Source organism: Marmota monax, unplaced genomic scaffold (genome assembly GCF_021218885.2).
Source record: "Marmota monax isolate L192 unplaced genomic scaffold, Marmota_monax_Labrador192_F-V1.1 WCK01_AAM20220418_F8-fsc00077, whole genome shotgun sequence".
Classification (NCBI taxonomy): Eukaryota; Metazoa; Chordata; class Mammalia; order Rodentia; family Sciuridae; genus Marmota; species Marmota monax.
This window is the reverse complement of record NW_026694610.1, coordinates 2862700-2889307: the sequence shown is the minus strand read 5'-3', so window position 1 is coordinate 2889307 and position 26608 is coordinate 2862700. Positions and strand designations below refer to the sequence as shown.

The 26608-nt window shown below is 37.5% G+C and overlaps 1 protein-coding gene and 1 non-coding gene across 3 annotated transcripts; both read left to right on the top strand.

Annotated features, from left to right (window-relative positions):
* The first annotated feature begins 1088 nt into the window (after positions 1 to 1088).
* On the top strand, positions 1089 to 25577 carry Il7r (interleukin 7 receptor). 2 transcript variants are annotated; one of them, XM_046422316.2, is made up of 8 exons: positions 1095 to 1285; positions 5238 to 5388; positions 13531 to 13688; positions 17610 to 17767; positions 19473 to 19641; positions 20490 to 20583; positions 21628 to 21703; positions 22076 to 25577. In XM_046422316.2, exons 1-8 carry the CDS (start codon positions 1204 to 1206, stop codon positions 22577 to 22579), a joined length of 1392 nt encoding a protein of 463 aa, XP_046278272.1. In that variant the 5' UTR covers positions 1095 to 1203; the 3' UTR covers positions 22580 to 25577. The 2 variants fall into 2 exon arrangements, with proteins under 2 accessions (XP_058428062.1, XP_046278272.1); XM_058572079.1 differs by lacking the exons at positions 20490 to 20583; positions 22076 to 25577 and having other exon boundaries at positions 1089 to 1285; positions 21628 to 21707.
* Positions 20969 to 21041, top strand: Trnaa-agc (transfer RNA alanine (anticodon AGC)). The gene has a single exon. It is a non-coding gene; the product is annotated as a tRNA-Ala (tRNA).
* Positions 25578 to 26608: the final 1031 nt, after the last annotated feature.

Here is a 26608-nt window from a genome sequence, read left to right as displayed (position 1 = left end):
GCTTTATGAGTGAATGCAGGTTCCATGATTCCTATGAAGATATGAGCAGAAGTATGTCTTCCAGGAGTCACAGTCTGTGCTTTACAGAGAGGACTACTATCAGCCTGGTAGTAATCCTGATAATTGGATTAAAAAAAACTATTCAACAATTACAGGAGTGAGCCAGACTTTACAAATACCACCACCTTAACCATGAGGCCAAACTGGGAATGATTTTGATTGACATACAAGTTTTGGGAGAATCTGAGCTAGCTATCTCATTGTCTTAGGCTGCTGCCCTGTATACATAGGTACTGGCATGGTCTGTATGTACTCTACATTCCTGAGATGTAGTGTGGAAATCAGATTTTTCCAAATAGAACCCCATTTAAATACACTAAGAAAGTAACAATTTTGTCTTTTTAATGAGACTGGCAGACTTTCCATAAACAGTCATATGGAAAAGATTTTACTATATCATAGAGTCTCTGTCTTGTCTCCTCAACTCAGCCCCTGTGGCAGAAAATCAGCTATAGACATTGCACAAATGTGTTGTACCATCTTGGTATGTTATTCATGAACACAGACATTGGGCCAGATTTGGTGTTGGGCCAAAAACAGGTGTTAGGCCATAATTCACCAACATTTGCATTAAATTAATAATTATTGAATGCTTAGTATAAGGGGCAAAATATGGATAAGTACTAGGGATACACGGAGAACAAAACAGAAAATCATATTCTTGGGAAACCTAGAGGTTGGCTTTCAAAATAAAACCACAACAAATTATAAAGTGCAGAATCATTCTTTAAATCAAAACTCACCTCAAATAATCGATTGATTAGATTTGTGGGTTTAGATTTTTGGATTGTGATTCTTTTAACTGAGGATCACTTAGGTCTAGATCTCTTGAGTGTAGCTGTGAAACCTACCACCTTATTCCAAACTAAACACAGTGAGCCTGGGCCTGCAAGGAATCCAGAGAGGTGCAGTTACTTGAAATGCCCTCCCTCTTTCTCTGTTTCCTCTGTCTCTGCTATCAGCAGCTCTACTTTTACTCAGACTTCCTGTTCCTAGCATTGGACTTCTTTTATGCTGTGTTTATACTTCCCCCTGTCTGTGGTTAAGTAAGTATAGAGCTGTGGACCTCTTCAACCTCTTTCTCTCTCATTCATTTGTACACACAGCCTCACACTTCAGCTCTCTCCTCTCCTGTCTCTCAGAATGACAATTCTAAGTACAGCTCTTGGTACGGTTTTCTATTTACTTCAAGCCGTTTCTGGAGAAAGTGGCTATGCACAGAATGGTGAGTCATTTCTTACTTTTCTTTTTTCTTTTTTTTTTTTAAGGATTTCTCATTATCTCTAGAGTATGCTTCAGGTTACTCAGTTCCCTGACAAACCTGAACTGGGCACTGGGTTGGTATGGCGCTCAAGAACTTGTTGTATGCTCTCCCACCAGTGTGGGGATGATACTGTGGGTGGCATAAAAGGCTTCAGAATTGTTAAGAAGGAATGTGTTGAATCTCAAAACACATATCTTAAATGTTGATTGATGCCATGCCTCTGTTCCTAGAACACTGCTGTAGATACTACAAGTAGGCTTGTTAAAATGCTGGCAGCATTAAAATATCACTTAGATGATTTTAATTTGTCAGGATATTGAGCTGAATTTGTTTGGTTTTATTTTTTAAGAGTTTCCCAAAGCATAAAGTTTCCTGAAATATAATATACAGAGACAATAGCTTTGTCTGCATTGACTAGTGCTATATCAACAACACCTCAGTGTCTAGAACATAGTAGTCAACCAAAAACATGGGAACATTTCCTCAAAATACTTTGGCTTGACAGATTCATTTAGATTCTTAGTGAATAACATACAGATCTGAGTGTGTTGGCTCATTGAAATACACATAATTGCCTCCATGTTCAATAATTTAATCATATGGAATAATTTTCTTTGGAATGCCAAAAGTGCTCAACACCTACAAACAGATTCTGGCTTCTTAATAAATACATTGTAATGACAACAAAACTATAGATGGAATTGTCTACCAACAGCAGGGAACACCCAGGAACTTGGGCCACCAATTTTTTTTTTCCCAATTAAATTCTTTCACTTAAAAAGTATGTTCTGTAAGGAAAAGTATTTTCCTTAAAGACAATATCAATATATCAACCTAATGACTCAGATGTTTCTGGTCATGTTTCCTTAGTCATGCTTCCTTGGTTTAGCTATTTTGAGTCAATTTACTTAGTAATTGCCAAGGATGGAAAACCCTTGCATTTTCTCATTAAGGGTAGAGTCACAGGGGTGACATTTTCACAGCGTGACCAGTTATGAGGGATGATCATTAGCCTACACAGGATGTTCCCTTGAGTTTGCACAAGGTCCAAGGAACACTGTGGAAAACATGAAGAATTTACATGAGGACTTTGATGCAATATATTCCACTATTACATCTATATCTATGAAATTAGAAATGATTGTGGTCTAAAGTGCAAGCCTTAAATCTCTTCTTGGTGGCCATCTGTTTTCACAAAGAAATAAAAACTCTAACTTAAAGCTGAATTTTCACTTCAACTTCTTAATTTCAGATTTTTTTTAGATCTATAACCATCCAACTACATGATCATATCAAAATATTTGCCATTTTGAAATGTAAAGAATTCACAAAATAATGAGCTGTTCTTTCTTGAAAGACAAGTTAGTTTTCTGACAACCTCAAGGGTGATCAAGATACAAAAGGATACTTTTAAAAGTCCAAACCATTTAAATTGTTAATCAGCTACTTCCACTTAGTAGAAAGAAGTCTTCAAGTTTCACTACCTTGCCTATAATACATAATCCAAAAAAGTTCACTTTTAATGCTTAGAAAACTTTAATATATATCCTTAGATACTTAAATATTTAAGTATTAATAATATTAATATTTGAGCATTAAAGGAAAATTAGATTAATTCCTTCTATTAAAGTTCTGTGTAATTTCAAAACCATAATGATAACACCTCTACATGTTTTTTCAAAAGGATTTTCCAAAAGTTTTATGTATATTTTCAGAATCAGAATTCTAATTACTGTTCTCCAAAAATATGACACTGGCACAATTAACTCTTAATGAGTGATTACAGTGTTCTGATCCATTCAGTGACTCCTACAACATAAGCCCACATATCAGTACAGGAAGGCTCAGGGAGATTGTGTGACCTGACAGAGACCACAGCTACACAGACTAGACAGAGTTAAAATCACATCTGTGCATCAATGACATCAAAAGTTTTAGCTTTTACGTACACTGCTTTAACCTAAAAATTTTAAAATTCCTATCAAGAACATTCTCTCTGCCAAATACCATGCAATTTTACAAGTCATTGAAGGAGATGTTTTGTTGTGGTGGTGGTGGTGGTTACAAAGCAATCCCACTCAATTAAATAGCCAATGAGTTCTGTCTTAAAACATAGTCACTTTAAGTGAAGGAAAAACTGTAAACTGTAAGTGCAGTGATTTGTATATTGTGTGTTTACTATACAATAAACCTCCCTTAGCCAGACTGGATGTGTGAGGTCAGTGGAAGTCCTGACTGGTGCCTGTCAGTTACTAGTGTATGCTCTCTCTGGCTTATCTTCTATATTGAAAAATTAGAAACAAACCTGACCCCAGGATGTCTGAATCCAAACAGTGACATATGTTCTGTTGTATAGAAATAGTGGAAGGACCAAAGAGAAAAGATCAAGACAGTGTGAAAACTGCCTATAAAAGTAGGTTCAAACCACCCAGAGCCATTTCATGTAGAAAGGGGCCAGCTCTCAGGGAAGGAGATCGACATCTGTGAAATTAGAAATAATCGTGGTCTGGAGTGCAAGCCCTAAATGGTGAACCACATCACTGCTTAGCATTGTCATCAGGAGGAGGACTATGGTCTGATGAAATGACGTAGGACCCTTGCTGTTGTTAGAATTGTGAACTGGGCAGACTCTGGGGATGGTCAGAAAGGTATATGCCTGGGGTGGTGAGCAGTACCCACAGCTCTTGTCTAGCTGGCTGTTGGCGACTGGTCTCTTGGCCTGAACAGACCTGTCACTCACCTGATTGGTCCATTCCTAGCCAGATGGTTAATTTTCCCCACAGAGCTACTGGGTTATTTAAGTAGAGAGGGTACAGTTTGATCAGCTCGTGACCTCTCACACTCTACCAAGGCTCAATTTTGGTAGAGTCTGAATGGATTTTAAAGCCATAGAGGCATCAAATTTCTAGCACAATTAAGTAAAATAACTGAGTCGTACACTCACACTTGGTCACTCTGGGAATGGCTCTGGTAACTGGATTTCCCCAGGTCTTAGCGCAAGTATATTTTGTGGTAGAGTTCTCTAGCCTCACTTTTCTATTAAATATGGTGAAATATGCATACAAAGTATCTATTGAGTCCTAGGGTCCAAGAGCTAGCTTAGGACATCAACTGTCTGTCAGATTGTGCTTTCCAAAAGGAACTACAAAAAAAATCTTTTGGTTCCCAACTCTCTTCCAGAATTTTGCAAATATCTCTAAGAAACACTATGAATAAGAAAATAATCTGTAAGAAAAAAGGCAATAGGCATAGCAGTTACAGGATCTAATTTTCTAGTCACGTTTGCCTTGTTCAGTGGGTTAAGACAAATTGCCTTAAATTGTCTCACAATGCAGATGCCAATACTACCTTTAGTTGGGATGCCTTTTGGTGAAAGAAAAAGAAACCCTTTAAAAGAGTGAACTTCTAACCATAAGATAGCCTTCATCTTTTCATTTGAAAAAAAAAATTCTTGGGAGGAAATAAATGAAGATAGTAATAAAGTCAAAGGTTAGATTAAGAAACACATGAATGGTGGTAGTATAGTATCTCATTTTGAGAACTTTTTCAATGTAACAAATATAAGATATAAAATATTCTTATACTTTAACTATAAGTTAAAATAAAAGAAATAGTCTGTTTACTGCATCATAGTTTTATGATATACTGATTCCATGATTAAAATATTTAGAAATATTTGGAAGTCATTAACTGTAAGGAATTTTTTTTTCATAGAAAACTCTGTATATTGGATTTTCGTTTCTGTTTCAAATTTTTATCTTGTTTTTGCCTTTGGAATTTCCTTCTTTAGAAAAAAATCCTATCACTCCTTCATGTCTCCCACAAAAGTCTGTCATTTTACTAAGGTCATGCCATATATTAAGAGGATGCATCTATTGGCCTCATTAACAGCTGCATAATTGTCCCTCCCCAGGAGATGTGGAAGATGCAGAGCCAGATGACAACTCACGCTTATTGTCATTCTCATGCTATAGTCAGTTGGAAGTGGATGGACCCCTGCACTCGCTAACCTGTGCTTTTGACAACCCAGACATCAACAGCACCAATTTGAACTTTGAAATATGGTGAGAAACCTGGTTTCTGTAGTGCTTAGAAGAAAAGCCCTCTCTCTTTCCATGAGTTCTTTTCATTCCTTGAAAAACAAAGAATGTCTCACCATTTATCATCAAATATTAAAGTCTAAGGAATTTCCAAAAGCCTCCTCAAATGCCTTCCTTTCCTGATAGAATGAAGCAAAGCAGTGCTTACTGTTCATGTGTCAGGTTCCAAGAAAACAGGAAATAATGCTGTGGATCTTGCAGATTGTTATTCCTCCAAACTCCACACCAGAACTTAAATCCTGCTTCCTCTAGAATATTGCTTTCAAAAAAAATCTCTTTGCCCAATGTGAAGCAGTCTACTATCTTCAAGTTGCTTTCTGCAGTGAAATTGCCTGCTTCCTAATCCCAATACCAGTGCTTACTAACTTTTTGACCTGGAACAAGTTATATAACTTATGTAAGCCTCAGTTTCCTCACCAAAAAAATTAAGGTAACCAATCTCATAGGAAGTTGGGGGTGATTAAACAGTCTAAAACACATAAAGCCTTCAGAGTGATCACCCAGTATGAGTGATGGATTAGAAATTAAATCATAATTCTGTGAATGTACACTTTCATCCTCTTGACACAGTTTGACATCAGATGGTTTACTCAATGTAAATTTTGCCAAAATCCACAGGAATAACTTTGGCTTTTGGATTCAAAAGGCTTCAGTTTGAAAGTAGGAAAGGAGCCCAGGGAACTTAATCTTCTTCCTCCCCAAAAAGTCATCTCCTAAGATTGAGTGTTACTATCTCTGTGACTTGAAAACAAAACAAAACAAAACTCTAATGAGAAATTCTGACTTGTGGCTACCTCCAAATTCATATCACATGACCTAATTTTTAGCTTCCTAGTGAGGAAAGTAATTCAAGATTCATCAGTAGTAAAGGAGAGTTTTTAAATGTATAGACTCAAATGACCAAATTACATTATTATATTGTGTACATATATAAATCTGTAATGACAAACTACACTATTATGCATTATTATGTTGCATTAATTAAAAAATACTTTTGTTTAAAAAAAAGCCCCCCAGCATAAAAAAAATACATACTTGAGGCAGTCTCTTACCATGTATACAGTCAAGATAAACTCTGAAATTTATCTTACTTTAATTTATGGGTACTTCCTGAATCTATTTAAGAAGTCATTGGATAAATATGGTCACAGACTTAGAAAACCTTGCAGTATTCTCAGTATGCTCTTATTAGTTCACTGCTAAAACACTCTACAGAGAGAGAAAGAACCTACAAAGTCCAGAATCTGTGCCACAATTAGACTATGCTAAAACAGCCAAACTGTTTATTCAAATGATATGCTCATTTTTATGGGCAAAACTCTACCACAGAGGTTTAACTTTCAGTGCTCCAACCAGTTACTTGGTGGGCTGCTGTGAACACCTTGATTTCTCTTAACCACTCCAGGCTGACCATCCTATCCACTTTCACTCAGTGTCTGAACACTTCCTTGCCCACTTAAGCAAACCTGACCACTGCCCTCAATAAGTCTCTTGATTTTGCCTGTCCACAGCCTGCATTTGGCTTTTCCAGTTGAACTCAGGTATTGAAGTTGGGAAGGGATTATCTTAAGACATGAATGGGAAACAGTAAATAATACAAACTCCTAAGTAAATAAAGTAGTGCTAAGTGAGCAGCCAATTTTTTAACAAGTATCTACACCTGAAGCTATAGATTAGTGCACCTCTAAAGCTAAGTGCAGGCATTGAGAATCAGGAAAACAGAGTGGTGTATTACGGGTCAAGCTAAGTTTATGTTCCACAATTAAACTATTTTTGCAGCATTTTTTTCAGTTAATATAATTTATTAAAAAGAAATTGGTATTTACTGACAATGGTACATGCTGATGTTCTTATACCTGTGGAATTGTTGGTAGATGCCAGGTGCCATCTTTCAGAAGGCAATGGGTCTACCACCTGCCCTGGGTGTGGCCACTACTTTCCTAGACTGAGAAACTGATTGACTTACTGTTCAGTGATCTGATCTCAGGCATGGGCTTGGATTAACCAAGCTCACAGTGCCTCAGTACCAGCATGAAAATGGACTAGTTCACATTGACAGATGCAACTCTCATAAAGATCTAAAGATTCATACAGGACTCAGAACCTATAGGAGTTGGTATTGAGGTAAAGGTTAAAGGACTAAGAGGCCCAGTAGGTGGTATATCAATATATATCTACTTTTACTGGCATGAAGAAGCAGGTAGATCCTGAAAAGGTTTTCAGTCACCAAAACTCTAGCCTGATCTCTGATGACTGAATGGAAAAGCAGAGGCTCTACATAGCAGTGCCTAGGACAGAATCCCAACACCAACACTGAACTAGCTGTGTGACAGGAGTCACTTAGGCTCTCTCATGAATATTTTCTTGCATAGGGATAAGGACTGAGTGTCTGCTACATGGCAGGTCTCTGTAAGTGGTGCTTAATTCTTTGAGTGTGGTTCTATTTTTAGTGAAGGTATAATTAAAAGGTGTTCACATATAAATAGATATAGAATTTATTGATTTAGGACTAGCTGTATTTGGTTTATGTCTCCTTGCAATTCTTTGTATTTTTTAATGGGGGATTTAATCTCAGTCCTGAAGTAGGAGCCCTTCTCTCATTGACATTACCAGACCAAACTCCATAATAGTTTTTCTTTGGACCCCCACACTTTCCTGTGTGCATAATTTTCACAGTCTGCCCTCCCAAAGTGATTTTACTTTTCTTTATTTCCAGATTCTCAGGGCACAATAATCACTTCAAAACACCACCTACAAATACCACTTCAAATATGTCACTGTTTGTTCTCATCAATTACTGTCACAGTGGCAGGCTGCACCCTGATCATCTAAAGTTTAACTATTGATATCTGTCAAGGATTGTTAATTTAGACATCTGCAAAATAAGTTATACTAACTCTCAAAATTGCTTAATGTTTTTGAGCTAGATTCTGTCTTTTAGCGCCATTTGAGGAATGAAAGCTACAGGTTTTGTTTGGGTTTGGTTTTAATTTGCTTTTTTCAATATTTGCATGCAAATATCTGTTAGTATCAACAGAAGAAATGCATCACCTGTACTGAACTATGCAATTTTGAAGGAGTTATAGAATTATGACGGTGAGGTGAAAAAAAATCAGATCACATGATCTCCAGAAGTCTCTCCTTGCTTTCAGAACAAGAAAATTTGTGCTAGTGGATTAGGGTTGATGTTCCCTCAGAAGGCCCTAGAGGATCAATTTCACCAGTCTGTAGGGCTACTTTGGCATTTGTTATATTCTTTCTTCCTCCAACCCTACCCCAAATACCCTAGAATAGTTCTGTTCAACAGAAATATAATGCACTGTGGAAATCTGTGAGCCACATCAATAATTTAACATTTTTGTAACCACATTTATAAAAAGGAAAAGGAAATAGGTAAAATATTAATTTTAACAATATGTTTTATTGAGCTCAGTATATTTGAAATGCTGTGGTTTCAACATATAATCAATATGAACAAATATTAGTGAGATATTCTACGTTCTCTTTTAAACTCAATATTCAAAATCTGGTATATAGTTTATACTCAGATCTCATTGTAATTTGAACTAACCATACTTCAAGTGTTGAAGAGCCACATATGGAGCAGTGGTTATTGTGATGAATTAGAACATAGTTCAGTCCTGAAGTAGGAGTCCTTCTCTCAGTTACTTTACCAGATTAGACTCTATAATCATTTTTCTTTGGACCCCCACTCTTTCCTGTGTGCATAATTTTCACAGTCAGATCACTCTAGATCATAACTCAAGCAACACATCAAATAAATTGCTTTAACAATCAAGTAAATTGTTTTAAGGCTGGACATGGTGGTGTATGCCTGTAATCTGAGAGACACAGGAGACTGAAGCAGGAGGATCACAAGTTCAAGACCAGCCTCAGCAATTTAGCGAGACTCAGGCAATTTAGCAAGACCCTGTCTTAAATTAGAAAATGAAAGGGCTGGGGATTAACTCAGTAGTATAGTTCCCTGGGCTCAATCCCCAGTACCTCCCCCCAAAATTTGCCAAGTAAATTGTTTCTATTGAGTTAGACTGGATTGCATTGAGGAGGACTACTCACAGAGAAATTATTTCCCTCAATCACCTGAATTGAAGGTCAACATCACTAAACACACTGCCTCTTCTAATCTGCTGGGTTTATTTTACCTCTCAGCAGGACTTTCCTTCCAAAGTAAAACTGAAAACAAAAATAGAACAAATATGGATGATTCAGAGCACATCATTCAAACTTACTAAAAAATATCTGTGGTAATCAGAACAATGTGCTACTGACACAAAGACAGATAAATTGATCAAGAGGAAGAACAGAGAGTTTAAAATAGAATCCTACGCACTAGTATAAGGTCCTTCTCTCATTTACTTTACCAGTAAGGCCCTGGGTTTGATTCTCAGCATGATAAATAAATAAATAAATAAATAAATAAATAAATAACTCATTAGGCCCTGGGTTTAACTCTCAGCATGACAAATAAATAAATAAATAAATAAATAAAGGTCCATTGGCAACTAAAAAAAAAGAAATTTTCAAAATTGCCTTAGACAATTTTCTGTTGTCTGCGTAAATTGTTTCCACAATTTGCCTACTTTTAACATCTCTATGGGGCAACTTCCAGCTTCAGGAGTTCAGACCCACTAAAAGTTTGCTCGGCTTCACAAGACAGTCATATGGTTGTCCTTTGTTGCCCATTGCCCATGGATCTTATTCTCTGAAAAGTGGCAGTGAGCTAAGAATACGATTTTGGATTCTTCCTAAATTCTAAAAATTCCAGAAACCTGCTACAGATTTAGGATATTGAAGTATATAAGTTGATTTTTGGTACATATATCTATTGTGAAATAATCACCACTATTAAGCTAATTAATATATATATATATTATAGATATATTACCGTTCTTTTCTTTTATATGTATATTCTGGGTATAATTCTTTTGTCAGATAGATGAATTGCAACTATTTTCTGCTAGCTTGAAGCTTGTTGTTTCATTTTTTTTTTCTTTCTTGTGTGTGTGGTTACTGGCAATTGAACCCAGGAATTCTTTATCACTTAACTACATCCTCAGACCTTTTCTTTCCTTATATATTTTTTTTTTTTTGAGACAGGATCTCACTCTGTTACCAGGCTGACCTGAACCATGTGACCCATCTGTCAGCCTCCTATGTCACTATGATTACAGGTGTTCTCCACCCCACCCTGATTCTTTTCAATTGTGTATTTTAGTAAGCAAAAGCTCTTTATTTTGATGAAGTTTATAATATCTTTCTCTTTTCTGTTTAATGCTTTTTCTGTCCTCACTACTCCCAAAATTGGAAAGTTATTTTCTTTGGTTTTCTTCTAAATATTTCTCAGTTCTAGCCTTCACCTGTAGATGTATCATTTTTATATAATTGTGTGGAAGTAAGGTCCATATTTTCCATAAATTTACTTGGTTATTTCAGGGCAATTTTCTGAAAAGATTTTCCCTTCTCCCACTGAATTTGTTGGGTTTCTGTATTTAACATCAGTAAACCTTATACTTGAGCGTAGGATTCTATTTTAAACTCTCTGTTCTTTCTATTTATCAATTTATCTGCCTTTGTGTCAGTAGTACATTTTTCTGATTACCACAGATTTTTTTAGAAAGTTTGAATGAAGTGCTCTGAATCATCCATATTTGTTCTATTTTGTTTTCAGTTTTACTCTGGCTATTCTAGATTCTGGTATTTCCACATAAGTTTTAGAATCAACTTATTAATATTTTAAAATTCTTTCTAAGATTTTCATTACTACCATTTAGACCAATTTAGGGAAAATTCTATTTTATCAATTTTGAATTTTCTAACCCATCAGCATACCTCTCCATTTATTATGTTTCCTGTAATATTTCTCAGCCATGTTTTGTATTCCCATGCAAAACCTTGAACAACTTTTATAAATTTTTTTCTAAGTATTTTATGTTTTCATTGCTATTATAAATGGAACTGTCACTTTAAACTTCATTTTCCAATATTTCATTCTAACCTACAGAAATAGAATCAATTTTTGTCTAATGGCCTTGATGAATTTATTAGTTCCTATAGGTATATTGGAGGTTGTTTATAGTTTTAAATGTGAACAAATATGCTTTTTGCAAATTAAAGATTTTTTTTTTCTTTTTAATCAGGATTCTTTTTGTTTGGTTCTCTTGTCTTATGAACCGGCTCAAACCCAGTTCATAAGTTCTACTATTAAATAGAAATGTAGAAAGGGCCAGTCATGGTGGCACATGCCTGTAATCCCAGTGGCTAGGGAGGCTGTGGCAGGAGGATTGAGAGTTCAAAGCCAGCCTCAGCAAAAGTGAGGAACTAAACAACTCAGTGAGACCCTATATCTAAATAAATTACAAAATAGAGCTGGGGATATGGCTCAGTGGTAGAGTGCCCCTGAGTCCAAAGTTCTATTCCAAGTACCAAAAAAAAAAAAACCAAGAAAGAAAGAAAGAGTTTCCCTATCTCTGGTCCTGATATAAGGATAATTAATGTTCACAATTTCACCATGCTATGAACAGTAGATTTTTTTTTTTTTTGTAAATGCGCTCTGAACTATAGTTTTTTTTTTTTTTTTTTTGAGGAAGAGATCTTCAAACTATAGATTTTTTTTTTTGTAAATGCCCTTACAATTGAGGAAGTGACCTTCAATTCCTTGGTGGCTGAGAGTTTTGTTATGAATGGATGTATAATTTTTTCAAGTATACTTTCTTCATCTATTGAAGATGAATAGACTATTTATGTCTTTTGCTCTGTTAATATGGCAAGCTATATTATTGATTCTCTGTGAATATTGAACCTATTTTGGTTTCCTGGGACTCACCCTTACTTGGCCATAATTTGTTAACATCAATATGTTAATATTTTCTTGAGGAATTTTGCATATACATTTTTAAGGTATATTTCTCTATAGATTTCTTTTTTTGTTTAATATTTTTGACAGGTTTTGATACCATGGTTAAGCTATCTTTATAAAATAAGTTGTTTTTTTTAAAAAATTGCCTTAAACACGACTGGGGTTGTAGCTCAGTGGTAGAGCACTTAGCATGTGTGAGGCCCTGAGTTTGATTCTCAGCATGATATACCTATAAACTGAAGCTGAAACATACCTATAAATAAATTACCTATAAATAAATTAATTAAATAAAGGTCCATTGGCAACTAAAAAAAAGAATTTTTTAAAATTGCCTTAGACAATTTTCTATTGTCTGTTGTAAATTGTTTCCACAATTTGCCTACTTTTAACAGACAAGAAGAACATCTCTATTTCCTGGAAAAATATTTGAAACACTGGCACTATTTCTTTCTCATATACTTGATCTGTCTACAAACAAAGCATAGGCGGTTTTTTTAGTAGGGAAGTTTATTGATAATGAGCATAATTTATTTAAAAACTAGAACCATTCAGATTAGTTTCTATGTGGATCAGTTTTGCTAGCTTGGATTTATAAGAATTTTTACTATGCCAAAGTTATTACAGGTATTGACATAAATTTTAAAATTTCCTTTTTATAATTCATAGCCTGTTGTGATAGTTCAGGTTCATTCCAGATATTGGTCATTTATACCTTTGTTTTTTGTTCTTGATCTGTTTTGTTTAGGGGTTTATCAACCAAAATTACATACAAAAATCACTTCAGTTAACCATTAAGTGTATGTGGTTTTACGTATATAACTCTTGAGGCTGTTGTAGCATTTCCTTTAACTTCCCCTGTGTTTGCTCACTTGGTCAAAAGTTTCTCAGCCATTACTTCTATTATTTTTGGAGGACATCAAAAAAAAAAGTATTTTCATTCCTGCCTCAACAAAGTATGTGTTTTTCAAAAAATATAGGAATTTCCTTTACCTTCCATGAGCCTGATTGAAGTATTTCAGGTACATCCTCATCTAATGTCTAAGTAAAGCATTGAGAATAAGGGCTGCAGGAAATCCACTTCAATTTAGTTTATTCTTTTTCTCTCTTGAGTGTGCACTCACCCACCCACATCTCTATGAAGAGGGAAGCTGAAACATACCTATAATATTATTCTCTTTGATACACAATTCCTAGCTAAATTAACACAGATTGCCTTTTTGTTTCCACAGTGATTCTCTTCTGGGGATAAAGTGCCTCAATTTGAATAAACTACAAGACATATACTTTATCAAGACAAAAAAGTTTTTACTTATCGGAAACAGCAGTATATGTGTGAAGCTTGGAGGGAAGAATTTAACTTGCCAAGAAGTGAATATAGTCAAAATAGGTAAGCAGCTGTATAAGGGAATATGGTTGTCCTTTGTGGGATACCTGTAGAGACTGGTTTGATCTTCCTGTGTGTTTAAAGTAGGGTAATTGTGGAGACAATTTATAATAGACAATAGCAAATTATTTAAGACAATTTTTTAAATAAATGAAAAATTTGACACTTATACAAATTACTTCTATTTGAGAATTCTGTGGATCTTCAAGCTGAGCCATGAAATGGTGTTTAACTCCCGAAGACTGAGGGAAGAGTAAATCAATATGTTGCATCTAACTGTAGCTGAGCCTCCTGTTTTTCATCCACATATGTCCTTCCCTTCTTCATCTTCTTTTCTCCTGACTTCCTTCTCTTATTATCCCTATATTCACTTCATATTCTTAGTGTGTTTTGTTAATTATACATGTATTTTTAAAAGTAAATATATATTAAATATTAGTATAGTTCTCCAGTGGAAGAGAATAAATAAGGAGATAGATAAATAGATGGATGGATTGATAGATAGATAGTAGAGGATTGGATGATAGGAGACAGATTAATTTTAAGAAGTAGGCGTATGTGATTGTGGAAGGTGATAAGTTTGAAAATCTGAAGGCTAAACCAGAAGACTGGGAAATCACATAAAGGGCAGATATTACAGAATTGAGTAAAAATTCTACAGGGCATAAAACTCAAGCAGATTTTCTTCTATATTGTTTTCTTGAAACAAACTTGCTCCTTTTTCAAGAAACCTCGTTGTTTGTTCTTAAGGCCTTCTACTGATTGAATGATCCCTATCACATTATGGAAGGTAAGCTGCATCACTCAAATCAGGTCTTTTAAAAGACAGTTTTACTTGGTATTTGATCACCTAGCCAAAGTGATGTGAGAAATACCACAACTTCATAAAAGACTTAATGAGGAGGGAAGCAAGGGAAATCTGATTTGACATAGAATATATATATTACATTTTGCTAAAAATGAATGATTTGAGTAAAGTTGCAATTTGAATTGGTACAGTGGAAAATTAACTGATATATATATAAATGTGTGTGTGTATATATATATATATATACACACAAAAATGTGTGTGTATCTATATATATATATAGATACACACACATTTATATTGGCTAAAAACATGTATATGGATAAAAATGTTTAAAATTATTGAAGAGAAAGAGAATTTAAATGCTATAGGTCTTTATTTCCCTCTCCTCAGACACCTTTCACCAGCAAAAGGCAAATCAATGGTAAGAAAGCAGTGCTCATTAGAGATAAGAAAGAGTGACAAGCCTAGCTCAGATTTGTTTCAGTCAGGTGGAAAAATAAAGATTAAAAGCAGAAGTTCCATGTGTGAGCAATTATCTTGGGGGTGGGAGTAAATATAGTGAAAAGGAAACATTAGTAGATGGTTGTGCCGTTGTCCAGACAGTAACATTGGCCACATCAGTGAGAGCACTCTCTAAGGTGAGGATACCAAGAGGATATCTCTGAGTTAGGCATAAGCCAGCTGGGTTTTGGTCATTTGGAGACCAGACTCAAATGGATGGATATTCACTTGGTGCAGTGCACAATGGCGCCATATTTAAAGGCTCACCATTTACATCCCAAATGTGAATTGCCATCTTTGAAAGACAGAAAAGACAGAGATTCTTGGTCTTCTAACACAGGGCTCAACACCAGGGGAGAGCTCATTCTTATACAAAGCCATGTCAGCACCCAAGTCCCTGCATGCACATAAAGGCTCACAGCACACCCACATTCAGATCCAAATCTCATGTGCTCAATGCCAAAGAGTGCCACATTTAGCACAGCCCCAACAGCAGACTGCACACCTGACAATTCTCATCTGAGGAGGAATGGGAAGTATGGTGGGTACACAGCTGATAACACAGGATCCTGAGAAAGGGGTGATGTGTCTTTCTTGGGGCTTTGGAAAGTGCTCCTGGGCAAGCAGGAGGGAAAAATGGTGAAGACTTACATCTTCTCCTAGCTCCTACTGTGACATTTCAGTTTAACTGAATTTAAAATGAATGCTCCTAATTATGCCCCAGAGCCAAAGCACCTCTGTAACCACCAGCTGCCTCTCTTACATCCTTCCCTTTAGGTGTCCCACACTGAATAAGTGACAGCATTCTGCCTCCCGCTGTGCTTGGCAGCATAGATTGACATGTTCAGGTTGTATAAGAATAACTTAATTTTTTAGATATTGCTTCGGGAATGAACACCTTTTCCTCCTTTGGCCATAGATCCATTTTGGCTAAAGGCAAAGCTGTCTGGAGAGTCCTTGGGGGACAGTGACCAGCAGGGCCTTAGTCTCAGAAGCATTTGCTGAGAATGTGAATGAAGGCAGGTGTAAGGGGGTCACAGGGATCCTCTGTGGGGCTTTTCTCTGCACACACTTTCTTTCCTCCTGAACCTCTCTAGGTCGTCTTTGCTTTACACAGTGTAGATGAGGGTTAAATATAAAGTACCCCTTCTACAAAGTCCCAGGGTAAAGAAGAAGCCATCTGTTTTTCAGTCCCTCTAAGGCAATGTCACCCCAGTACCACAAGTTAATAGAATATCTGGGCAAACTCCACCACAAGTGTTTACTTGATTGGCCCAGGAGCCTGGCTTATCAAGACTGGCTCAGAGAGCTCCACAGTGGTCCACACACCCTCTCATTAACAAGAGGATCAGGTCATTCATGCAGGAGTAGTGGCCCCATCCTCAGAAAGCTGAATTCCCTGACTCTAATAAAGGAGAAACCAAGACACAGCAGTCTCACATCAAAGATGAGGAGGAGGTCCAATGCTGATGCTTTCCTGGGAAACCAATACTTTTCTCTGGACCTGTTCTGCCTGAAATCATCCCTAGCGGCCTCCAGCAGCTACACTTACATAGCACATTTGATCTTAAGAACAACTGTGTGAGGCAGGCAGGCCAAAGGAAGAGGCCCAAGAGGAGCTCAGAGTTAATGCAGCTGAGGTTGACAAAGAAGAGCTTTGAGGCCACTCTGAAGTTACCAGCAAGGCCCAGCAAGCAGATACTTCACTCTGTGTAGCCAAGATGAGGTGCAAGGTCCCAGCCATCTCCTAGTCTTACTGGAAGAATGAAAACCCAGAGTTTTGAGACTTCTTGCTTGAGGATATTTAGTAACACCTTCTCCGATATTCCAAAGGTAAAGAGAATACATTTTGTTATGAAATTTGCACTAGATGTAACAAATAAGACCCTAAACTTATGATATTTGACACCCTAAGTCTATTGCTTACTCACATCAAAGGCAAAATTATATTCCTAACTTGTGAAGAGTGTTCCTTTAAGCAATAATTAGGGCTTCCCACATCCTGTAGCTACATCATTGAATATACACATGCAAATGAAGGAACAGGAGTGCACTCAGGAATCACACAGGGGAGGGTGAGAGTGTTTCTTTACCAGGGTTGGAGCTGGTGCAGTCACTTTCACTCATCATTCAGGTCACTCCCTGCTACAAGGGTAGCTGGGAGATAGATTCTGGACTTGAGCCCAGGAAAAAGAAGTGATGGCTTTAATTTGTTAACTGCTTACTGAGCCACATATGGTCAGAATGATTTTCAGTGTAGGTGGATATTTCATACGATCATGGCTGGATGTGATGGTGCACACTTGAAAAACAGCATCTGAGGAGGCTAAGGCAGGTTGATGGAAGTTCAAGGCCAGTCTCAGCAACACAAAGAGGCCCTAAGCAACTTAGTGAGACTCTGTCTCAAAATAAAAAATAAAAATTGCTGGGGATGTGGCTCCATGGTATAGTTCTCCTGGGATCAATCCCTGGTTTTATATACATACATTATATATATATATATATATATATATATATATATATATATATATATATATATATATATATATATATAAAATCCTTCTTTCCTTGATGACTTTATAGACAAACTTCATTTCTTTTTCCCTACTCAGTTAAACCTGAGGCTCCTTTTGACATAAAAGTCATCTATCGTGAGGAAGCCAATGACTTTGTGGTGACTTTTCATACATCACACTTGAAAAAGAAGTATGTAAAGCAATTAATGCATGACATAGCCTACCGCCAGGAAAAAGATAAAAAGGATTGGATGGTATGTAGATCAATCATGTTTCATAGTAAAAATTTTAAATGTTATATAAGTTATTGTCGTAGAAGTACATTTGCTCCAGAAAGTCTTAATAATTTTCTTTTCAGAATATACCCTTTACCAAAAGAAGCTCCCAATATTGGGTCAGCTTTGGGCCCCATATGCATGCACCTTTCCTAGCCTGTCCTTGTCTTGCTCTGATTTTCCCCCTTACTCTATTTTTGTCTTTATAATGTTTCTAATTCAGTTAGATAGTCACATAAATGGAGACCAAACGGATCCTCACAATGCAAAGGCCTCAAAAAGTGCCATGCCTAGTACCACACTCTTAAGCAAAACACTCTTTGAATAGTTAGCAAGAAGATGTGACCACCATTTGATTTGAGAATTTGGGGGAGCATGATGAGGTAAGGAGAAGAAGGGCAGATTCATCTCTGTTTTCTTTTTATTTTCAAGTCTGAGGTCTTAGTCATTGAACTTAGTATTCATTCTTTATTATCTGGATGGTTATTTAGCCTCTTTCTTCATGGTTTTCTGAGGTTGGACTATCTGGGTGTATTGTAAGGAAGTGGAAGAAGTGTAGAAGATTCCAGGTATTAGGTTCATCTTAAAGCACTACCTAAGGATGCCTTCCCTTTCTGGGGACTGAAAGAATGCCTACTTACTGCCACTGCCCTCCTTGCTCAGGCCAGGATCACCCTTGTTTGTTTGCAGTATGCAAATAACATTGCACAAACATACTCCCTGCCCCAAACACTGGCTCCCTTCTTTTATTCACCCCATACACACATGGAGAGAGACTGAATGACATTAATCCTACTGTTTTCCATTATTCATCTAAAAATCGTACAAATGGAAAACAAATATTGGGGGAAAGGAAGAATTTTGAATAATGCTTCCAAGACTATCAGTTTGCTGTCTGGGGAAAAAAAAATAAATCAGAAGTCTACCCTCCATCATACACTTATCTATGTAAACACACAATAATAAAAATTACAAGGCAATTTAAAACTTAGGATTATATTGCCACATCTACAGCTGATGGATCACTAAAATCTATATAAAGAGCTCTTATAAATCATTAAGAGACAAATATCACCATAGAACAATGAATAAAAAATTTGAAAAAATTCCCTATATAAGAAATATGTAAATTTAGTAAATATACAAAAACTAATCCAACATATGTAAATGTAAATAACAATGAAATAAGATTTTCAATCAAATTTTTCCTTTCCTTTATTTTTCCTTGCTTAAGGATAATACACAGTGTTTGGGGAGACAATTGCCTCTGTTTTGCTATTCAAGATGTAAAATCATCTTTCTGGAAGGATATTGTCTTGCTCACTCTCCCCTTGCCACATGAAAGGGGAAAGAAAGAAAAAGAAGATACTGAATTGTGAGGAGGAACTGGGAGCCTGGGACAGACCTACCTCTTCCCAAGCTTGGAGACATCACCACCTGTATAAAGACCCATTCTATCACTGTTCTCTTTGGCTGCTCATGCATCATTTATGAGCTCACAATCTCTGTCCCTAATTCTGCTGCTGAGCCCTCTATGTATTTAAGCTCCTTAGTCTGAAAAATATGAGAGAACTTCAAGAGGGTGCCTGTGTGACTCAAGGAGTTGAACTTGAAGTAATTTGAAAGATCTAGGCAACACTTCATTTTCTATCCTAAAAATATATTGGCACATTTTTCTCCTTAGCACGTGAATTTATCCAACACAAAGCTGACTCTCCTGCAGAGAAAACTGCAACCTGATGCAATGTATGAGATTAAAGTCCGATCCATCCCGTATGGTGAATATTATGAAGGCTTCTGGAGTGAATGGAGTCCAAGTTCCCACTTCAGAACTCCAGAAGTCAACCATGCAGGTGAGGATGGCTATAGGAAGTCCTTGTCCCCTACAATGCTTTGTGTGTCAAAGTGTGGGAGAGAAAGTGAGATGGACTTGCTGCACATAACACCTTAGGACTCCCCCTGGAGGGTGTCCTTCCCCTTTTTTGCCCCTTCTATGAAGAATAAGGGAACAGGGGAACTGTGTCTTTAGTAGCTCAGAACTGAGACAGCTTGTGTTGATGCTACTGCCTCAGGTGTTTGTGAGAGCTCCTGATATTTCTCAACAAAATCCCTACTTAGCACCTCCCATTTATCACTTTTGGCTAGGATTCCAATGGCTGGTCTCTAAGATCCCTCTAGGGAAAACTTTCTCTAAGGCAGGTAGGCAGGATAGTTAAGCTGTCTCACTTCTCCTTTTCAGAATGTCCTTGGCATGTAGGAGATAATAATGACCAGAAGAACCAGAGAACATGACTCAGGAAGGTGCTTGAAGCACCAACATAGACCTTCCATTTAGGAGGTTAGGGGAGGTATTCTACTAAACCAGCCCTCATCCTCACTCTGGAACTTGTTGCACCTGCAGGATGAACATTCATCTTATCACTCTCTGCTTTGTCTTCTTCCTCTTGATGGTGGGCATCAGGCAAAGAGTGGTGGTATCTTTGATGCTCAATCACTTTTATATTTCGAGTGACTCATGTTCTTGCCCTGGTCATCCAAGTCTGTGCCACATAAACCTGGCACATCAATTTATTTACTAAAGAACCACTTACCAAAAAATAATAAATAATCCTGCACTACTAAATAAACTCAAACCATCCTGAAAAATCTATCCCAATGTATGCTTACTGAATACTAACCCTTGTCTATCCTTGTGTTTCAGGGGAAATGAATCCTGTTTTACTGATTATCAGCATTGTCAGTTTTATCTCGGTGGTTCTGTTGGTCATCTTAGCCTGTGTGTTATGGGAGAAAAGGTAACTTTCTTTAACTAATCAAGAGGGTGATTATGTGGGATCCTAAACAATCAGAGCTTGAGTGCCACTTATTATTGAGAAAACAGCAGAGGGGAAGCAGAAACTTCAGAAACCATAACACCCAGTATCCTCTCCCATCTATAGGTGATAGTAAATTTCCAGTTGATTTCCTAAAAGGCAAAAATACATAAATAATCATAAGGCAAACTCTCTTCCCAATAAGAATTCTTTAACCAGTGTTTCCCAACCTTTTCCTCCAAGGTTTCCTAAGGAGCATTGAAGCCATCAACCCTGGCAATGCAGAATATTTGTGGCCCTTACTTTCCACACTCAAATTCACGAGATTTTTATATTCTACCCTATGAAAGAGTCATGGTATGGGGGCTGGGGTTGTGGCTCAGTGGTAGAGCGCTTGCCTAGCATGCGGGAGGCACTGGGTTCAATCCCCAGCACCACATAAAAACAAAAATAAATAAATATATTGTGTCCATCTACAACTAAAAAAAATATTTTAAAAAAAGAAAGAGCCATGGTTGTTTCTTCATAAAAATGATTTTTTAAAATATGCTTGAGTTCTTACTTAATGTTCTAGGAAGACATTTTCAATTTAGGAGCACATATCCTGGCATTACAAATATTCTGATTTGAAAAGCAGTACTTTAAAGCAATTTCCCAAAGTAACTGAGAATATATCCCCACTTCCACAAAATTTAGGGAAAAGAAATTACTGCTAGTAAAGAAATGGAATAAGATGGCAACATCTATATTGGGAATAAATGATCAGGTCAAATTTCATTCCTATAACTACATTGAAACTACCACCTCATTGTTAGCCTCATGATTCCTCCCTTCTAGGGCTCTTTTCCAGAGGTCTTTCATGGTCATGTCCTGTTCACAGAGTTTAATACTCTGTCCATGGTACTCAATAAGTACAGCATAATTATAAAACTACTCTTCTGATTCCTGGCTCAGAATAAGTAGAAAGGCCTATTGTGTCTTCTCCCTCTGCCATTCATTTCATATATCAGTGTCCTCTGATTGCAGGATTAAGCCTATTGTATGGCCCACTCTCCCTGATCATAAGAAGACTCTGGAACAACTGTGTAAGAAACCAAAAAAGGTAAGTGCTTTTGGTGCTCAAAGAAGCACTCTGTCAAGAATGATTTTCTAGGGAAAATAATATCTGAACCTCTACTTTTGGTCTTTAACACATCCCATAAGATTCCTTCTAAGATCCTAGGTGTATCTCCCAGGAGGTAGAAAACCAAAATGAACTACATGTCTCAGAATTTGTAAGGTTCTCAAGCTAGGGGGCACCACAAGTGGTCACTTCAATTCCTGAAGTGTCCCAGCATCTCCAGAATAAAAGGATCAACTGAAGAACATTTGGCAAACTCTTCAAAAAGTCCTTTAGACATTTATTTCTCTGAACCAATCATTTGGTGGCACATCGCTCTGTGCCATTCTAATGCCTCTCTCTTTTTCTGTGCAGAATTTGAATGTGAGTTTCAATCCCGAAAACTTTTTGGATTGTCAGATTCACGAAGTGGATGGAATTCAATCTAGAGATGAAGTGGAAGGCTTTCTGCAGAATACTCTTCCTCCACAGCTAGAGGAGTCTGAGCAGCAGGACCTTGGTGGGGATGTGCATGGTCCCAACCAGCCCTCCAGGATTGCAGCCATTACCCCAGAAACTTTCAGAGGAGATTCATCCCTCAGATGCCTGGCTGGGAATGTCGGTGCATGTGCCACCCCATTACTCCCCTCCTCCAGGTCCCCAGACTGCAGGGAGGGTGGCAAGAATGAGCCTCCTGTATACCAGGGCTTGCTTCTTAGCCCTGGAACTACAAACAGCACCCTGCCTCCACCGTTTCCTCTCCAATCAGAAATTCTGACATTGAACCCAATTGCTCAGGCGCAGCACATCCTCACTTCCCTAGGACCAAATCAAGAAGAAGCCTATGTCACCATGTCCAGTTTTTACCGAAACCAATGAAGAGTAAAAACTCCAAGTCTGTCCCATTACACCTAACAATGGTTTCTCGGAGGGAGAGTCAAGAGTTTCTACTCCTCCTCATAGCACAGAGAGAACAAAGTTAATTTAACCCCACTACATCATCCACAGAATTTTGAGACATCACTTTGACCAGATGATTCATAACATTCAACATGAGGCAACAACATTCTTCTTCTAACATGTTGATTTGGACATTAGGTTTTCAATGACCCAATGAATTAACTATTTAAGGGGAAAAAAACAGGAAAGAAAAAAATAAGAATGAAGGAAAGGATGGAGAAGGGAAGGAGGCATGAAGGAAGGAAGGGAAGGATATTATATTATTGTTGATTATTATGCTACTATATATCCAATGCTGCACTATGTGCCCTGCACATCTTGTCTCACTTCATCCTCACAATAATCCTGAGGTGGGTACAATTATTTTTTTTATTATCCTCTTTTTTATAAATGGTACAATTGAGAATGAAGGGTTTAAGTAACTTGTCTAAGTTGCCCACTTGGTCGGGGGAGGGAGCCAAGGTCTGATGCGATCTCCCTGAGCCACAATCCTTTCTCTTAACTAGGGATTACCCTGTTCTTGAGTGCAAACCTCACTAATAACTGGGGGGTTAAATGATTTATTATCCAACATGGGTCACTTTCGAAAGGGAAAGGGGAAATTATTAAATAATCACTCCAGAACAATAAGCATAAACTGGGACCATCCAGACAAACTTAGACCCATGATCACCTTCATGTAAATGGCTCTGAGGAAGAGAGTGGGGAACAATGTGAACTATCATGGCTGTCATTCCTGTCAAAACAAGGGGAAGAAGGCAAGAAAAAAAGCTGCCACGCCCATTGGATTTTGTTTTCCTGAAAATGAGCTCAGGAAGGAATAGACTTGAAACCCAGAATTTCTATTGTTCATTGTCAAGACCATGAGCCTCTTTCCGCCCCACCCAACTCCAACTATCCAGGATGGCAGAAGAACCTATTGCTGGCCCTGGACAGTAGGACATTTTACCAATGAGTTGGGGAATGGCCCCCTTCTCTGTGTGTAGACCCTGCCCAGATTGTTCCCAGTTCTACAGCTCTGGATGTTGCCAAGAACTTTAGGGAGACGAGGCCCCCCGCTGAGGATGGAGAAGAATAGAATGTGAACATTTGACATCCGTTCCATTTCCTTTCTTGGTCTGGATAAATTTCTCACAACCAGATCAAACCAAATCAAGGAAGCTGAACAACGTCAGCAAACCCCTCTCCCACATGCCCCTGACCCTGTCTATGGAATCACACAAGGCAGAGGTGGCCCAGGGAAGTGAAGGACATGGGTTCAGGGTTTTGTTTAGGGTTTATAGTTGTTTGTGTTTTGAATTTTCTTTTTTGTTCTGTTTGTATTTTGTTTAGGAAAACTAAGAGTTATTTTTTTTTTAATTTTTGTGTTTGTTCCATGCTGTCTGTGAAGGGGGTTTTAAGTTGTGGACTAATGAATCCTATCTATTGGCTCATTAACTGGCCTGACTATTGGCCTACTAATATATCAAACCATTTTATTCTTCTGATAACTGTTTTTCCCTTCTTTCCTCCACATTAGTAGGAATGACTACAGTATCATAAATACCATGACCATTTAATTTTGTGCAGTGTTTCTGTGATGTTAAAAATACTTCTACAATCATTCACTTTCATCTCCTTGACAAGCATTTATAGAAAGCCTTCTATGTGCTAACCAGAGTGTTAGGAACAGGAGCTCTGAGGACACATAAGAATGGGTCCCTGCCTCCTAGGATGCAAAATTTAACAAAGGTTACAGCTTGTAAGCAAATGCTTATTTGCAAAATTCTAGAACAGAGGCAGGTTGGAAGCACTCTTTTGAAGACAGGGAAAAATGCTACCAAAATGACATAAATTTGCATAGAGGAAAAGTAGAATCTGCCTGGTATATAAATAGCAAAAGACGTTTACAACAGGTGGACGGGTGATATGTACATTTTGTAAACATGGAAGCTGAGCCTCAAAGAGGAGGTCACACAAAGTTATGCCAACCTTGATCTCTAATATCCACAAAGGTTCTTTGAAGGATTTATTATTATCTTTGGCTTATGAGAAAATTGGGACACAAGACAGAGAGGACTGGTAAATCTCTCAAACTTGCATGATGAGCTAGGACTAGGAATCATAATCTTGTATCCCTGATGTAAATAGACAGTCTTTTTCAGAAAGGAAAAGATAACTGTAGAAAATCATCAAAGTCCTTCTCCAGCTTTAAAACCCTCTGTTTCCATGTTGTTTGGTATTTTGTTATAACTTGCATTTAATGTGCCTCTCTGTAATTGAAGGTATTGAAAATCCACGTATGATATAATCACAACTGCTGCTAATGCTTGATTATATATTCAGGACTATATAATGCTAGATTGCTGATTGGTTTTCCCTAATGCCGTCTTTCATTAAGAAAGAAAAGCAAGTCAGAGACAATGTATAAATCAGAAAGTCAACTGCCAGTTCCATATAGCATAAAAGGAAAAGACAATTGGGAAATAGCCAACTGATTTGATCAAGCACAGATCCAGGATGCCCTGGATTGTTCAATCTATTTTCTAGCTTTTGTTTCTCTCTGTTCAGTATAGTTTCCATGGGAATTGGCTTCAGAAAAATCCAAGTATGGGCTATTTCAGATGTGTTGTGTGTACTTGTGTTTTCTTAGCTCTTCTGAAAGTGATGCAAGACTTGGAACTAGTCAAGAAAATGGTGAGAATATATAATGGGGAGCCTGGAAATGATACCCGTGAGATGGCATTTTTATCAGCTTAGTGGTGTTTCTTTAGGGTTATTAAAAATATCCATTATTCACTACAGCAAAGGTCTCTGATTAGACAGTTTATTTTCACAGGCATTACTAACATTTTGTAGAACTGCTACGTCTATAAATGTAAGATGATGTAAGATGTGTGTTACCATCTCATATTTAATTAAATGCTATGGAACTCTTCCTGACTGTACTGTGTTCTGTGAAGACTGTAGATAGAGGAATGTTAGAGTCTGTAAACAAGTCAAGAATGGTGCCTGGCATTTTGCAGAGGGAGTGGTTTGTGAAATAACGCCAGCGAGCCATTAAGTGTGGAAATTCCTTATTGGTTGACTGCTGTATCTAGTTTATGTTAATTAAGATAAGCTGTGTGGAATGTATATATACCCCTCCGGTCCTACAATAACTCCCACTCCTGCTGTATCAATCTACACAAGTTGTTTGTCACCCTCCGGTTATTTTGCTGCAGCCGGACTGCGCAGAAAGGACCACAGGTCTCAAAGACACTGGAAACATCCTGTCATTTACTGTCATTTTACAGGTTTGGATTTCCAGAGAAATATTTTTTACACCAATTAATTGTCAACTCACAATTAATAGCAATTTGTTGAGGACTCACACTGGACTGTTCTACATACTGCTGGATCCTGAGGTTAGAGAGATGAAATGGGACACAATTACATCTACATGCAAATTTACAATTACATCTGATATTTTTATATGTAAATGCAATTGTGTCCCACTTCATCTCTCACAATTACAGGGAACAAAAGATACATAGGACTGGTTACAATGTCATACCACTGCTTTAACACAAAATATCTGTCAGAATTCTTAGCTTTCAGCAATAGAAACCAATCTGGGCTAATTTTGAGGGGAAAAAAAGAAGTTATTTTTAAGGGTTATTAGAGAGCTTATGAAATATCTAAAAGCCAGTCTTGGAAGCCACACAGACACCCTGCATCTCTGACACTAGAACCTCCAGAAACTGAAAAGAGCCACTTCTGCGGCTGCCGCCCCACCTCTGAGTGTCGCAGCATCCAGCAGTTTTACACCACTGTCTGGGGGGTGAAGGCAGAGCTGGGGCCTGTGTGGACCTCAACAAAGCCTCGCCCCTGTGCTGGGCCCTAGCAATGGGAGCAGAGAAGAGAGCCACTGGCATTTGTAACTTCTACAGGAGGAGGCAAGCACTTCTTTGGAGATGGACATTCCCT